The sequence below is a fragment of the Cephus cinctus genome, unplaced genomic scaffold (assembly GCF_000341935.2).
Source record: "Cephus cinctus unplaced genomic scaffold, Ccin1 Ccin1_scaffold0857, whole genome shotgun sequence".
NCBI lineage: Eukaryota > Metazoa > Arthropoda > Insecta > Hymenoptera > Cephidae > Cephus > Cephus cinctus.
The window spans coordinates 311258-325560 of record NW_014333443.1 but is presented as its reverse complement, the minus strand read 5'-3'; the positions used below and the strand labels follow the sequence as shown (position 1 = coordinate 325560).

Here is a 14303-nt window from a genome sequence, read left to right as displayed (position 1 = left end):
AGATAGGAAAAATAAGAGAGACAACAAAGAGAGATCCACGTGGTTCCTTTTAGAACTGGCTGTGTTATCGACACCGCACCAAAGAGGGTACCCACTGCTTAATTATAATTAGAAAGCAATTAGTGCCATCAGATAAATCTTCATACTCATGTTAAATAAAATAAAATAGATATCCTAATCCGCTTGCCTTTCGTTAAATCTCTTCCTCTAAGAGATGCATAACAATTTAGTTATGAACGGTAGCAACACTTTTCAATATATGATGAAGTACATAATTATGCACTGTTACGTAATACATTCTTATATTGTAATTATGTGTCCGTTAATCGATTGAAGTCGGCCATTTTGGATTATTAACGGCATAATTCTATAGCTCCGTTACGGTAAGATTAAAGGGTCAACAGTTAAATGAGAGTTCGCGAGGAGAAAAGAAAGGAAAATGTAAGAGAAAAAAGAAAGAAAAGTTGCGTTACGTTCGAAAGGGGTTTGTCAGTTGGCTAGATGCTCCAGACGTATTTACGCAAGGTTACGTCAACAAACGTTTTACGAAGAAACGAGTACAGCCTGTAGAGCTTACGCCTTCGAATCTCCTGTCTATAGCTATACACTTTATTTCTTTATCTTTCTTTCACATACTTTTTATTCTCCCTCTCTCACTCCCACTCTGCTTTCCGCTGTCTATGCCGTTCTTCTCATTTTCTCACTTATTGTGTTTACTCACCCTACTTCTCTTCTTGGTTTCGTCGTCCCTTTCACCTTTCTCCTTTTTCTCCTTTGCTTTAAACCCCGTTTTCTCATCCTGCTTCCTCCATTCGACGGTACCAGATGCGAAAATCGCTCACTTGAAAACGAGTTCACCGTTCTCTGTGTCGGGAACTTTAATCCCTTCTACGTTCTGGATCGGGTTACGGCAAAAGCTTCGAAATAGACCTGCATACTGAATGCCTGACTTAAAGGCTCCTTCACAATGCGCACCATGCGCCATCTCAGTCGTTTCTACCGGAACGGTATCCAGAAGTCGGGAGGATTCAGTCGAGAACCTCTAACACGGAATTCAAGGGAGTCATTGACTTTTTGAGAAAATAATGACTGAATTGATAGGTTAATCCGCGTGTTCCAGTGTGCTTTCGCTAACGACGTACTTGCAACGTAATTTACATGTCCTTTACATTTCCTTGGTGGCTCGTGCCATTTCACGAGAATTCATACCGTTAGAAATGCCCTTTACCGGGACTTAAAGTACCGATAGAGCAACTGTAGTAACACTGCCGAGAGTGATAACGATGATGAGCGAAGCGGCCATTGAAAAATCGAGCACATGAAAATTGGAGCCCTGCCAATTTCTCATCTCGTGACTGTTCGAAATAACTTTGTGCGAGAGGAGAGAGATTATGTTAAGCGCTTACGTGTACAGTAACAGTGCGAAAAGTACGAGAGACAGAATCCTCATTTATTCACAGGATGTTTCATGGAAATTCTATTACCAAATGATCGTCTCTCCATTTTTAAATTTAGTTAGCACTTTTATCATTACATGAACTTTCCTCAAATATTTTTTTAGGATGACTTTAAATGATCTTCTTGAATTAACGTACAGTCCTCGTTTTTCTGTAGTGAAGTTTTTCGCTCATTTTCAACAATGAGCGGCTGCCTTGCAAGGCAGCAGGTATAGAAAAAATTCACAAAGCACTATACTAGGAGGTATATATATACATATATATATTTCTGTATGTACAATGCAATGATGGTGGTAGGATCGTGGTAGTGTACAAAAATGAAAGAAAAACAGGACATTCTACCATTCGTATTGAACGCATAAATTACAGGGTTCGAACTGATGTGCTGCGATTGACGGGACCATTTTTTTTGTTCGGTTCTCTCTTTTCTTTTATTATTATTTAGTATGGTATTTTAAACTTCTTAACCACTAACGGCTCTTTCCAAAACTTTTTCTGTCCCCCTCATTCTTTTGATCTTTTTTCGGATTTTTTTGTACTTAGTCACTTCGATAGAATTAGTTGGTAGTTGTGTGATTCGGTTTTCCGAGTTCTATGAGAAATTTCAATTTTTCAACGCGCATTTCTCAACCCTCCCCTTTAATTCGTCTCTCTTTCTCTTTTCTCTTTATCTCCAAGAGATCTTGTCCTCTCTTTCTTAGCTTTCTTTAAGGAAGTGTACTCGACTCCATTTCCCAGGGAAAAAAGAGCGGCGGCAAAGTTTTACCTACTTCTCGCCAATTTTCTGACGGAACTCGACATCTTTACTCGTGGAAAGGAGTGCTCGAGTAAATTTTCAAAATTATGGAAAGTTTATGAGAAGAGGCGATAGTACGATTGTACGAAAGTTAGAGATAAGTGAACTATGAGAATTTGGCAAAAAATACGGCGTACTTTTAAGAATTCGAAAACAATTTTATATACGTGGAATAGGAAATGAAATACACAATGTCAACCGACTATAAACATTGCTCATATTGTCTTTGGTTTTTATACATTGTAATTGTAAAACTCTACGCCAGAATTTCCCATTATCATTGTATTTGCATAAATTCACTCTGCTAAATACGAAAACTTTTTTTAAAAAACTATTTTTACTATTTTTTTTTTGCGATTTTTAAAATTTAAAAGCGATCCACTTCGCGGCATTCCATGGGCAAATATACCTATTGAAGTGCCTCACCTCAAAGTGCACCAGCCCTCCAATGGGAGTGGCAATTCCGATAGAAGCACCGGATGTTACGTCACGCTGTCTACTCTCATCCTTGTTTTTTTTTTATATAGGCGAGAATTTTCGCACTCGCAGCCACAACATCAAATTCTCATAAATCCATGAAGCGTCAATTATTTTTCAAAAAATTTCTAACAAAGATAAACACTGTATTTACCTTAATAAACTAGTAAGCAATAGATACAACGCTGTATGACAATTATAATTCCCCAGAATGAAATTGGAGTCGGTGCTACTAGTTTGCCAAATTGATGATTACCCGCGATCCGAGTATGACGTGTTCAAGTAAAATATTAATTTCTTCTTTTTGGAAAATCTTATCGTTCGGTGAATTGTGATTTTCTGATTGACAGTAGAATCATCGGGTGCGATGCACGTTTCAAAAGTTATAAGATATAAGGCTCGCACACGTAAAAGCAGAGTGTAAGGATGTCTGCCGATGAAGAGGACTGTGCTGGAAACGGGTAACAGGAAATTGAAGCTTTATTTATTGCGTCAAGTTTGATCGAATTGGATCCTCGACGGACGTGAATGACTGATAGAAAATCAAACTTTTAAAACAATCTCGCCAAGTTGCCGCGCAATTGAAATCGGAAGATGAATAGAATTCTTTTGGGCTTTCGGGGAAACTGCTTGACGTGAGATGCTTGGGAGGGGTGCGAGGAATTCGTATGAAAAAAAAAAAAAAAATTAATTTCGAAAGTCAAAATCGCGCTACCGAGGAAAACACTAGTCGATATGTCTCATTGTAAAATATTTATGTAGACAGATTTTTTTACTAACTTCTCTCTACCCCTATACATTAAGACTGTTCTTGTTTTGGACACGAAAGTTTTCGGAAGTCATTTTGTACTCAATTTACGTAAATTCCAACTAACTCGACACTGGGTAAATGGTATGCGAGAATAGAGCACAAAGTTTTTCTTCAAAAAGAGAAGTAAAAGTAACCCTTCGTTAATACTGCTCTAGGTACATGTCACATGATATATACACGTGCATGAGTATAGTTTCGAACAAAAGTTACCACAATTTTTACTCCATTCATCCTAATTTAACAGAAACACAAAAAAGTTATTAAAAACGAGAAAGCAATAAAATATAAAAATGGGACAACAAACCGCAAAACATTTCCCCAGCGAATTTCCCATATTATTAATACGTACCAAATATCTACTCGATGGAAACCAATAGAACGTTTCCTGTTCATAATTAAATGATTACAAACAGTGAACGTGCATTATGCACATTCATTTATAAATTATTTTTATTAATTTTCTTAAAATTACCTGTTTATGCATTATTATATTTTTCGCCTAATTTTCTTTATTAAAATTGCACAGCGCAATATCGCGTTATAAAAAAGTCGCTTTTAAAATTTGTGGAAAAAAAAACCAAACAACGGATTCAATTCATTCTACATTGAGTAGTACGTGCACACGTATAAACGCTTTTGATGTCAAAATGGCTGTTACTGTTTTTCTAAATATATACTTAATAAGATTACAGGTATATATTTCATACGTATGTACAAGAAAAAATTAATATTACCTCATATGTTACAGTGTCTTACCAAATGTTAAGCCAACTACAGCAGTTGAAGCTGTTATATGCAACATTACTGTATTCATTTAGTTCATTCTCTCATATTCTCTATATTGTCAACGATTGTTTCACTGAATACTCAAAATCACAATACTACAAGTCTCTGGCACGATACTTATTACGAACTTCCTATAACTATTAATATTAAATTGTAGTATTATTCAGTGGTTTATACGGTTGCATCACTCGACACGATGGCCGCCTGTCACTGACTCACTAAATGCACCGAACCGCGATACGATACGAGACGGGCTCTTTCAGATTCGAGTGCATATATAGTAGATATGTATATATTATGTATATACATAACCCCTTACATACACTCACTTTCACACTGCGATATTGCCTATAGTACCACATATGTCCCTACGTAGTTATACAATATGGATATAATGCATAATAAACAATTATGATTAGTATAAAGACATGGTAACTTATAATAAAAAGATATTTCATAAATTAATTAATTACCTTTATCTATAGGTATAATGGTTTCATGAGTACAGACTCGAAGAAGCGTGTTAAAGTATTTTTCGTTATAATATTATTTTGGGATTGACAAGAACGTGACACGGTGATTATTCTATTTTTGTAAAATTTAGAGAAACTTCACTTGACAGTTAGTCAGATAATTGTCCCTTAGCCAGCGACAGTGCACGTAAAAACAGTCTTTAAGTGCGAGAAAAACCGTACGCAAACACGTGTGCCTTGGCTCCTGTTTTTATTTCCGTTTCCTTTGTCTTTTGATGTTGAACTGATGTCTCTTTTATGAACCACTCTTCAGCCCTACGTTGGTATATTTCCTATTTTGTTAGGGGCTGCTATTACATCTTATATTAGATAACTATTTCTGGCTTGCAGATATCCACGCAGTGTCTTTTTTCGAATTTTCGATGTGCAGCCATAATCGAAATTTGACTTTTTCCTGTAATTTCAATTGGAATATCTTTGCGAAATCACTTAGAGGCAATAAAAAATAAATATTTGACAAATTATGTCCTTCCATGGTGCAACGTTTAAACAGCTCGTAAAGCATTTTGGACGGTAACCAAAAATGTTCGCAAGTATTATTTTAACCTCGTTTGAAATTTTCCAAAAGGTGCATTTGCAATTGGCTGCGACGAGTATTCATGTCAGCGTAACATTAATGTACGTACGTATTTGTGTATTATTTAGAGGCGTGCTCATAAATAAATATGTCGATTGAATAAGATCAGAGGTCATGAGAGAAGATCAGCGAAACGTCTGGCTCCCCTTTGATAACGAGTAGTTAAAACGATTTGTACACGAGATGAAGTGAGGAGAACGACTGCATAATTTACATAAGTATGAAGAAGATTTGTGGGATATTTCGAAAATTCTCTGCATTTAAAGTAAACAGACAATTAGGCTAATTTGCAAAGCACATCGAAGCACACCCTTTGCGAGAGTATACTTGGCGTTAATAACCTCGAACTGTCTGCCTATGGGTTTTAGTTGCATGAATATGCAAATAGCCCGAATCCTGTCCATTATTGCATTAATAACTATAAATTAATTAACTTGCCAATTACGTCGGCACTAGCATTTCTGTATAGCGATTGTTTCGCATTGCTATATGCAACCTGATATCCCGTGCGTAATACACGTACATATATATTTATAAATCTTAATATACTCAATCTTAAAATAGATATTACGTATTTCACTGTGACTTAAGAACAATGGAAAATTTATAAATCCAAGTGTGTAATCCTATATCTAAAGTTTTTCTCGAGACCAAATGAATGGTCCATGTATGATAAATGATAAATGTACGAGAGAGTCCTAATGACTTCGAGTGTACAGTAAGTACCTAACCTAATACCTAGTACCAATGCTAAGAATTCGTATTACGGCCCTGCGACAGACCTTGGGGGTTAGAAACCGGTGCCCAACATGTGCCACAGTAGCACATGTGTTCTCATGTCTGCCGTTTCTCTCGGCACACCCCATGAGGCCATCGGATTCTTTCCTTTTCTCTCCATAACACTTCAAAACCATCATCCTGTACCACAGATGCATACATCCATTCTATACAACTAGCTGCACATACGTGGACACATCCTGACTGAACAATTCACTTCCACATTTCCATATCGCATCGTTGAGGAGGCCTTCGCGACAGCTGGCCCTTTTCTGTCATTCTTAGATCCCATAGGAATTATTTTCAATCCGTGGGGTATCATCCCCACATTGGTGCGCGCTGTGTACCGGACATATAATTATCCAACATAGAAATTAATCCTGTAAAAACGGATGATGGATTCTTTTACTTGGTTGTTACGTAACGATGCTTTACTTTTAAACTTGTTTTCCCTTCGATGCAAAGATATCCTTTGTGTATTACAGTAAAATAGTGACATTGGGTTTTTCAGGTTAATTTTTTATATTGCTTGTTTATGATGCGTTTAATCCAGCGTCCTTTATTCTCTTTTATTTTCCATTTTAAAGAAAATCTCTCGACCCCATATGGCTGTAATGTTTGTCATTGTAAAGGATAATCGGCTTTAATCAATGTAAATCTGTACATATTTCCAACTCGTAACTATCCATTATTTGTGCTCTGTACGCGACTATGGCTTGTTTGTTCAAACCCATGGTGTGTGCACGCGACACGGCGCGTCGTTAATTTCGAATTGGATTTCGCGTTCCGCGTTACATTACATTTTCAAAGTTGATGTATTAACAGGGTTTCTGTTTGAGGGAAATATTAAATGGGATTATTTCATAATTGCATCATAAACCATATAATAAAAAAGACTACAAAACATTGAAAAGATATTCTATTTAACTATTGAAAGTCATATTCAGTCGTAATAAATGTATTTTTTCTTACATACGATATACTTGAAATTTGATATTAGGAGGTTTTTCAGGTCGTTGATCGCGAATCTCAACTCAATTCACTTACTATACCATACTCGATTAACTATTTTGAATTTGAAGATTTTTAAGTGAGATCACAATTCAGTGAACCTTAAGATCCCTGGGTACCAATTTTCGCTTGAATCGGATGTAAGTTGCTGTTTCTTTATAGAGTTGCCAGGTGGTACTCCCAAATACCAGCATGCTTCAAGGGGTTAAAAACATCTGTTTTCTCATAAATATTGAAAACTAATATTTAGTCTCTTTCATTGTTACAGCGCCATGCGAATTTTACTATCGAAATTACCAAGACCATGGATTGTCGATGAGAAGAAGGATGACGGTTATACGGCCCTTCATCTTGCTGCCCTGAATAACCACGTGGAAGTGGCCGAACAGCTTGCACGAGCTGGAAAAGCCGATTTGGATTTGCAAAATGTCAATTTGCAAACAGCTTTACATTTGGCAGTGGAACGGCAGCACACGCAGATAGTCCGGGTAAGTAATGGAGGAAATTAATAATAATTACATGAATACGAATAATCGTATTTTAAAAAATTTTTATTTTTCAGTTACTAGTTCGCGAAGGAGCGAATTTGAACGTAGCTGACAAAGATGGCGACACACCGCTGCACGAGGCCCTTCGTCATCACACCTTAACTCAGTTACGTCAATTGCAAGATGTTCAAGATGTTGGACGTCTTCTTATCAGTCTTGGTGCGCAAGGTCACGATAAGAAGAGCAGTTCCTTCATAGCCTATTTCCTCGCGGCTCACGGTGCTGATCTTGAACTGAAAAATAAGAAAGGTCAAACACCTCTTGACCTTTGCCCAGATCCTAATTTGTGGAAGGCCCTAACTACTTGTCACAAGGATAAAGAATCGTTAGTACCAACACAGTTCTCTTTATCGCTTTCTACCAATTTTCAATAATCATGAATTATTCTTAAACAAAATCTACCAGTAGCAATATTAATTCCCATAGCAAAATTTCCCATTACCAACGTTTTTTTGTCAATAGTAGCGCATGGCAAATAAATGGAATAAATGGAGAGCCATTCCTTACCTTTGGCAAAAGAGTATTGGCAATGGGAAATTGTACTACGGGTTCTTTAATGGTAACTACTGAATATTCGCATTTATTTGCCATTAACCTTTGATTCTTTTTTAGCAAAACACCAATGCTAATGTGAAATTTGCCCAAGAGTATTTATTCTTCTTTTCTTTTCAATAGACACGAAATCGAGGCCGCCGCTCCTTCCGCAACCATTGACGAATGTCTCGTCTGTTCCGATGGAAAAAGAGAAATGCTATTCAGCCCATGTAATCACGTTGCATGCTGCAATGCGTGTGCACCGCGGGTTAAAAAATGTCTAATCTGTCGAGAAAATGTATTGTCTAGAATTAAGGTTAGTTTCATTACTGTATAATTTCATATACGACCCATTTTAATATCCAAATGCTCTTTTGCATTTTTGTATACAACTTAGCCTCAATTATACCAATTGCCATGTTAAATTATTAAACACAAAAAGGCACACTACATTACCACAAGTACCACAAATAAATTATAGATATATCCAAATTACATTAAAACAATATCCAAATAAATTAACGCAAAGCACTAACAAATAATTGACAAGGAAAATTGTATTATTACAGATCGAAGAATGCGTAGTATGCTCCGATCGCAAAGCAGGTGTGCTATTCCGCCCATGTAGTCATATGTGCGCCTGCGAAAGTTGTGCAGCTCTAATGAAAAAATGCGTCCAATGTCGGGCCCAGATTCAGTTCATGATACCGATGTCAATTTGCTGCGGCGGAGGAGGTGATGTTACTTACGTTGAAGAATGCAATGCATCAGGTACTGCCAACTTGATTAACAGCGTGTTTTTACAAAATAAAAACTTTGAACATATTATCAGTAGTTTTTTTCGGTAATACGTGTATTAATTGTGCAATAAATTTTCAAGAATATACTATAGTGTATATGTACATACACTGTGTTGCAATGAAAATAACTCAGATTTTAAATATTTTAATATCTCCAATTAAATCATTTTTCAAAGTATCCTTCGCGTACCTGCATGTTTTTTCGATTATAATAACCAGTATCGTACTTGGCAATTTCCATTGCTTAACAGCTCTAGATAACTTTCTTTTTTATTATAATTTTGTCCATTTTCTTATTTCACTCTTCTATTCATTTAGGCACCATAGCAGAGGTTAAGGCTGATTCTAAGGATGAACCTGCCCCCTCGAATTCCAGCACCGGAGAGGCTGTTCTTATGAATAATGGAAATCGCGATATTTCTCACAGCGATATTCAGAAATTACAGCAACAGTTACAAGATATTAAAGAGCAGGTAAAATAATTTAATGGCAACTTTCTGTTTATACCTAATAATCCTGAATAATTTATCTGTGTGAGACTCTACCTTCTTTTCTATCAAAAATACTCGTTTGAGTAAAAAATATTAAAAACATGAAGGAGCGTCTTATAAAAAAATACACTGTTGTTCTGAAGCAATGTTTTGTGCTTATATTACCTGTTCGCATTAGCTTGATGTAATGCCGTTATTATGATTTATAAAAATAGCCTGGAGCACATCAGTCATTGCGTGGATATAACTTAACGATACTATAAATATGTATATTCAAGTCATTTTGTTTTTCACCTTGCTACTTTATCCAGTTCTTTTTTTTTATCACTGAAATCCTTTCATCTCTTTTAATAATTAACTGTAATGTTCTACTTTACAGACAATGTGCCCTGTCTGTCTGGATCGTCTGAAAAACATGATCTTCCTATGCGGTCATGGCACCTGTCAAATGTGTGGTGACAGGATGTCCGAATGTCCTATATGTCGTAAAGCTGTGGACAAGCGTATATTACTTTATTAATATACTCGAGAATCTAGAGGAAATGGATGAAAAAGAAAAAGCGCAGAAAGCGTAAAGACTGGTAGTCATCTTGGGTATACCGTTAATTAATTTTTTGAAGAAAACAATGTCAATTTTTTTGACAATTCTTCTAAAGTACCAAAATACCAAGATGGCCGAAAAATCATTGATCGAAACCTAATTTAATTGGATAGGACAAGAAATGAACGCTTGACTATGAGCCGCGTTTGTTGCACGTCGTTTTCCTTTTCGACAGATTTTTACGCGTTTTTCCAGAATCGTTTTGAGTTTCAATCGTTAATAGAATCGGAGATTAATTCTACGCACAATTAATTAGTTAATGTTATTCATTGAAATGCGATAGAGCCGATGATTACATGCTGTCAATGGAATCTATTCGGTAACGAATATTATGTTATAAGTTTATTCGATGTATTATTAGTACTATGTTATTGTGTATCGACACTAATTAATTGGTATCTGTTGAAGTTCGTCGTTCATACATATACATACATACAGGGTTAGTTAGTAGAAACGCACCAGCAGAAATTAGCCGCAAGTGGCCGACACGGCAGTGTGGCCTCTTCAAAAAATGATATGTGACTGTGACCGATTTGAGATAAGCGCAAACTGACAGTTCGCATAGCAATAAGATTTTTGAAATATTTCAATAGTTAGGTTACTGAAATAATTAATTAATATTGTAATGACAAAATGTAATGTCAGTTAAGATTTATGTTCACAACCGATTTTTTTCCTGCACTTTTTTGCTATAAAATATTTCAATTAATTGATTTTTAAATTAATTGCAGCATTGTATTGCAAAATTGCAGTTGTGATCATTACTTGGAAATATCAACATTGTGAATATTTTAAACTTTATATTGTTTTAATTGCAATCTGTTGTGAAAATAAATCTTAACTGATATTACATTTTGTCATTGCAATATTAATTAATTATTTCAGTTACCTAACTATTGAAATATTTCAATAACCTTATTACTATGCGAACTGTCAGTTTGCGCTTATGGGAATCGGTCACAGTCACGTGTCATTTTTTGAAGAGGCCACACTGCCGTGTCGGCCACTTGCGGCCAACTTCTGCTGGTGAGTTTCTACTGACTAACCTTGTATACACCCCATATATAGCTCCAACATTTTTATAATGATCTTTTGTTAACTCTTTACGATCCAAGAGAGAAAAATATTATAAGAAAACCGCCAAAACACGAATAATCTGTACAATAGCAGTATTTTCAAATATTTTCCACTCTGTTTAAGATAGTATTAAGGTAATTTGGTTACGGTAGAAATAGGAGTTATAAAACGGAAAATTTTAACGAAGGCATTTTTGCTGTAGTTCGTATTTCGCAATAAAAAATTTTATACAATTAATCCTACCTTTCGGCTTCCGTTAGAGAGTTTAAATAAAAATAGACTACCTAACTTTTATACAAAAAAAAATTGTGAGAAAAAAATGCCTTTCTACTACGATCATTTTACACGATTTCACAGTTTGCTTCCATTACATATATGTATGTTTCTTATTTAAAAAAAAATAAAACGTAGAAAATGATAATTATCATAAAGAACAAATATAAAACGTAAATAATTACAAAATACCAATATATTGCATTTCTCATTGCATTTTGATCGGATGCGTTAATTATCTGTACGCAGAATTAACATGTATTTAGTAAAAAGTCAGTGTAGTCTCAACAGTCCGAAGAATAACTCTTACGTCGTTAATAATAATAAAAATATCTACGAAGTGTGAACATATCGTTATATAAGAAACTTAATCAAAAACGATATTCGATATTTATGCATGTGCGTGAAGATACAACCGTAACTGAATACAAACAATTTTTGCTCACAAAAATCTCTGCGCAGAATCCACCTTTATTAGCGTCTCGTCCAAAACTGATAAAATATCAAATACTAAAAATTTCAATTTTAATAACCCTTTTAAAAATATATAAAGCATTCACAAAAATCGGTACTACCAAATATAACGAGATAAACACAGCATGACCGTCCTCGCAATTTATCAACCACTCGTTTTTACTTTTCTATGAAATAGTTTACATAAAAATCAGAATCGATTCTACAAAAAAATAACATTTCACAGAAATATTTTATCCGATTTGTATGTTATTAATTAAGCTTTGCAATACTATCTGCGTGGATATTTTTTATGCAAAAAAGTTTTCCCTTCAAATAAGTGCTGTGCTAACACGGATGTGCCGAAAAACGGAAGGCATGGTTACCCTGTAACAAACATAGGTCTTTAACATTAATCTATCCTGACTTTTAACTTCAATGAAATTCAATTGTGCCCCAGTTAATATTATAGATTTACTTTCCTAATTCTTTATGCGGTAATTGCGGGACACATATGTATAAACGATCCCATATTATAGATATACAATCAATTACAGTTATGCTAATTGTTCTATGTAATCGTTACAGTTGCTATGGTGAAATAAAGAGACTTGTAAAATCTGCAACTAATATTGATTTTAGAAATGCCAAAATACTACATTATGATATATAATAATAGTATCATATACTATCATAATACTATCAAATAGTATATGATACGCGTGAACTTCCCACACTTGTATGCACTTGTTCAAAATGCAAAAAACTTTTTACTTGAGTATAAAATTACACAAGACCCAAACTAAATTGTTTTCTTGCATCAAAATATTATAAGTATTGGATAAATATTTAAAATACCCACCATACTCTTCATGATGAAAGTTGTTTGGTTCACGTACACTACATATGTATAGAATCCACCGTTGACAAATAAGACCGACATCTCACAGGTGCAAAGGATATTTTTTTTTACCATATTTCATTAGTTTTACTGCGTACAAATGAACACCAAAATATATAGAAACCGTAACTCACGTCAACTTTTCTTTGTTAGCTATGATATTTGACACACACTGATGAATAGAGGTCTTATAAAACTCTATGTTCAAAATAAAATCTCAGTTCAAGATAGTTATTGACTATTTCGATACAAATAAAAACGTCGATAAGCCAAACTGTAGGGAAGAAAGAAAATATTTTATTTCGATCGCTCGTACGCTAGTGGCGACATGTACTGTAATCATGATAATTATAATAATGATCTAAGCATACGACCGGCAATCGACGATTACATAAATATTATCGATAACTCCATTTTCGTCCTTTATCACGTTTCCTTCGTGCCAATAAAAAATCAAAAAAGGAAAGATGTCAATGAAAATTCTCAAGTTACTAATGTCATTTTTTTTCATTAAAATTTCAAACACACGGTCTTTCTGATGCATTTGCACATTCGCTCTTTCATTGTTCTTTTATTTTTTAATCTCACGTTCTCACTCGTTCTCGTCGAGTGATCTCGACGATTGTAAAGAAATTTTTAATACTATTCATAGAAAAAAAAATTTATGTACGTAACACAAAAGCGTAACAAAAAATCGATCTCGTAAAATATACAGCTCGTAGAAAAATTTGCCGATATATCAACTTTTTTTGTTATTTGAGAACGCGCTCACAATGCACACACACTCAAACACACTGGTGCACCGTGCGAAACTTTACATACATGTGTACTATCATTGATTGAAGAGTTAAATAGACTGGGCATATTATGAGATATGATGGTGTAATGCGAACCTGGATGTCGCGGATACCTACAATTGGACTTTACCCATTGAAATTCTATATATAGATATATATTCTACGCTTCAGAACTGCGAGACATAGAATCTACGGAGGACACGTCTAGTCTATTTATATTCAGTCAAAGGTAGTACTTACTTAAATTAGACCGAACGTAACTTTATTTTAATCTCAACCTAATACAGAGCCAAGGTATTTTCTTTGAATAGACAAGCATCTGTGAATAATCAATAAAAAAGAACAGAGATTCCATACCAAGGTAAAGAAACAAAGAGCATCGACCATATATTGTGTGTATGTGTGTGTGTGTGTGTGCGCGCGCGCGTGTATATATATACGCTGAATAATTTACTACTATACGAGACTTAGGGACATGTGCGTAAGCATAATTAAATTTTATTATTATATTAAATATTTTTCTTCAGTTTTTTGTTTCTTGCTGTTTTTGCTTTCTTTTATATTTTATTTTTGCTTCGTCTATCTTCTCCCCCCCCCCCCTTC

The 14303-nt window shown here is 34.9% G+C and overlaps 2 protein-coding genes across 3 annotated transcripts in view; one reads left to right on the top strand and one right to left on the bottom strand.

The window, feature by feature from the left end:
- LOC107270933 (E3 ubiquitin-protein ligase MIB1) overlaps nucleotides 1-10729 on the top strand; it is a 292845-nt gene extending 282116 nt beyond the window's left edge. The window contains exons 10-15 of one of the 2 annotated variants that reach the window (XM_015746398.2): nucleotides 7494-7713; nucleotides 7788-8098; nucleotides 8449-8623; nucleotides 8877-9078; nucleotides 9426-9580; nucleotides 9978-10729. In XM_015746398.2, the coding sequence (XP_015601884.1) occupies nucleotides 7494-7713; nucleotides 7788-8098; nucleotides 8449-8623; nucleotides 8877-9078; nucleotides 9426-9580; nucleotides 9978-10118 (1204 nt within the window). In that variant the 3' untranslated portion in view covers nucleotides 10119-10729. The remainder of the gene's footprint in view (nucleotides 1-7493; nucleotides 7714-7787; nucleotides 8099-8448; nucleotides 8624-8876; nucleotides 9079-9425; nucleotides 9581-9977) is intronic. The other variant, XM_015746399.2, reaches the window with a different exon arrangement.
- The window catches only part of LOC107270934 (cytoplasmic dynein 1 light intermediate chain 2), an 11589-nt gene continuing 5047 nt past the window's right edge, over nucleotides 7762-14303 (bottom strand). The window contains exon 11 of the mRNA XM_015746400.2: nucleotides 7762-8006. The gene's annotated coding sequence lies outside the window, so the exon portion shown is untranslated. The remainder of the gene's footprint in view (nucleotides 8007-14303) is intronic.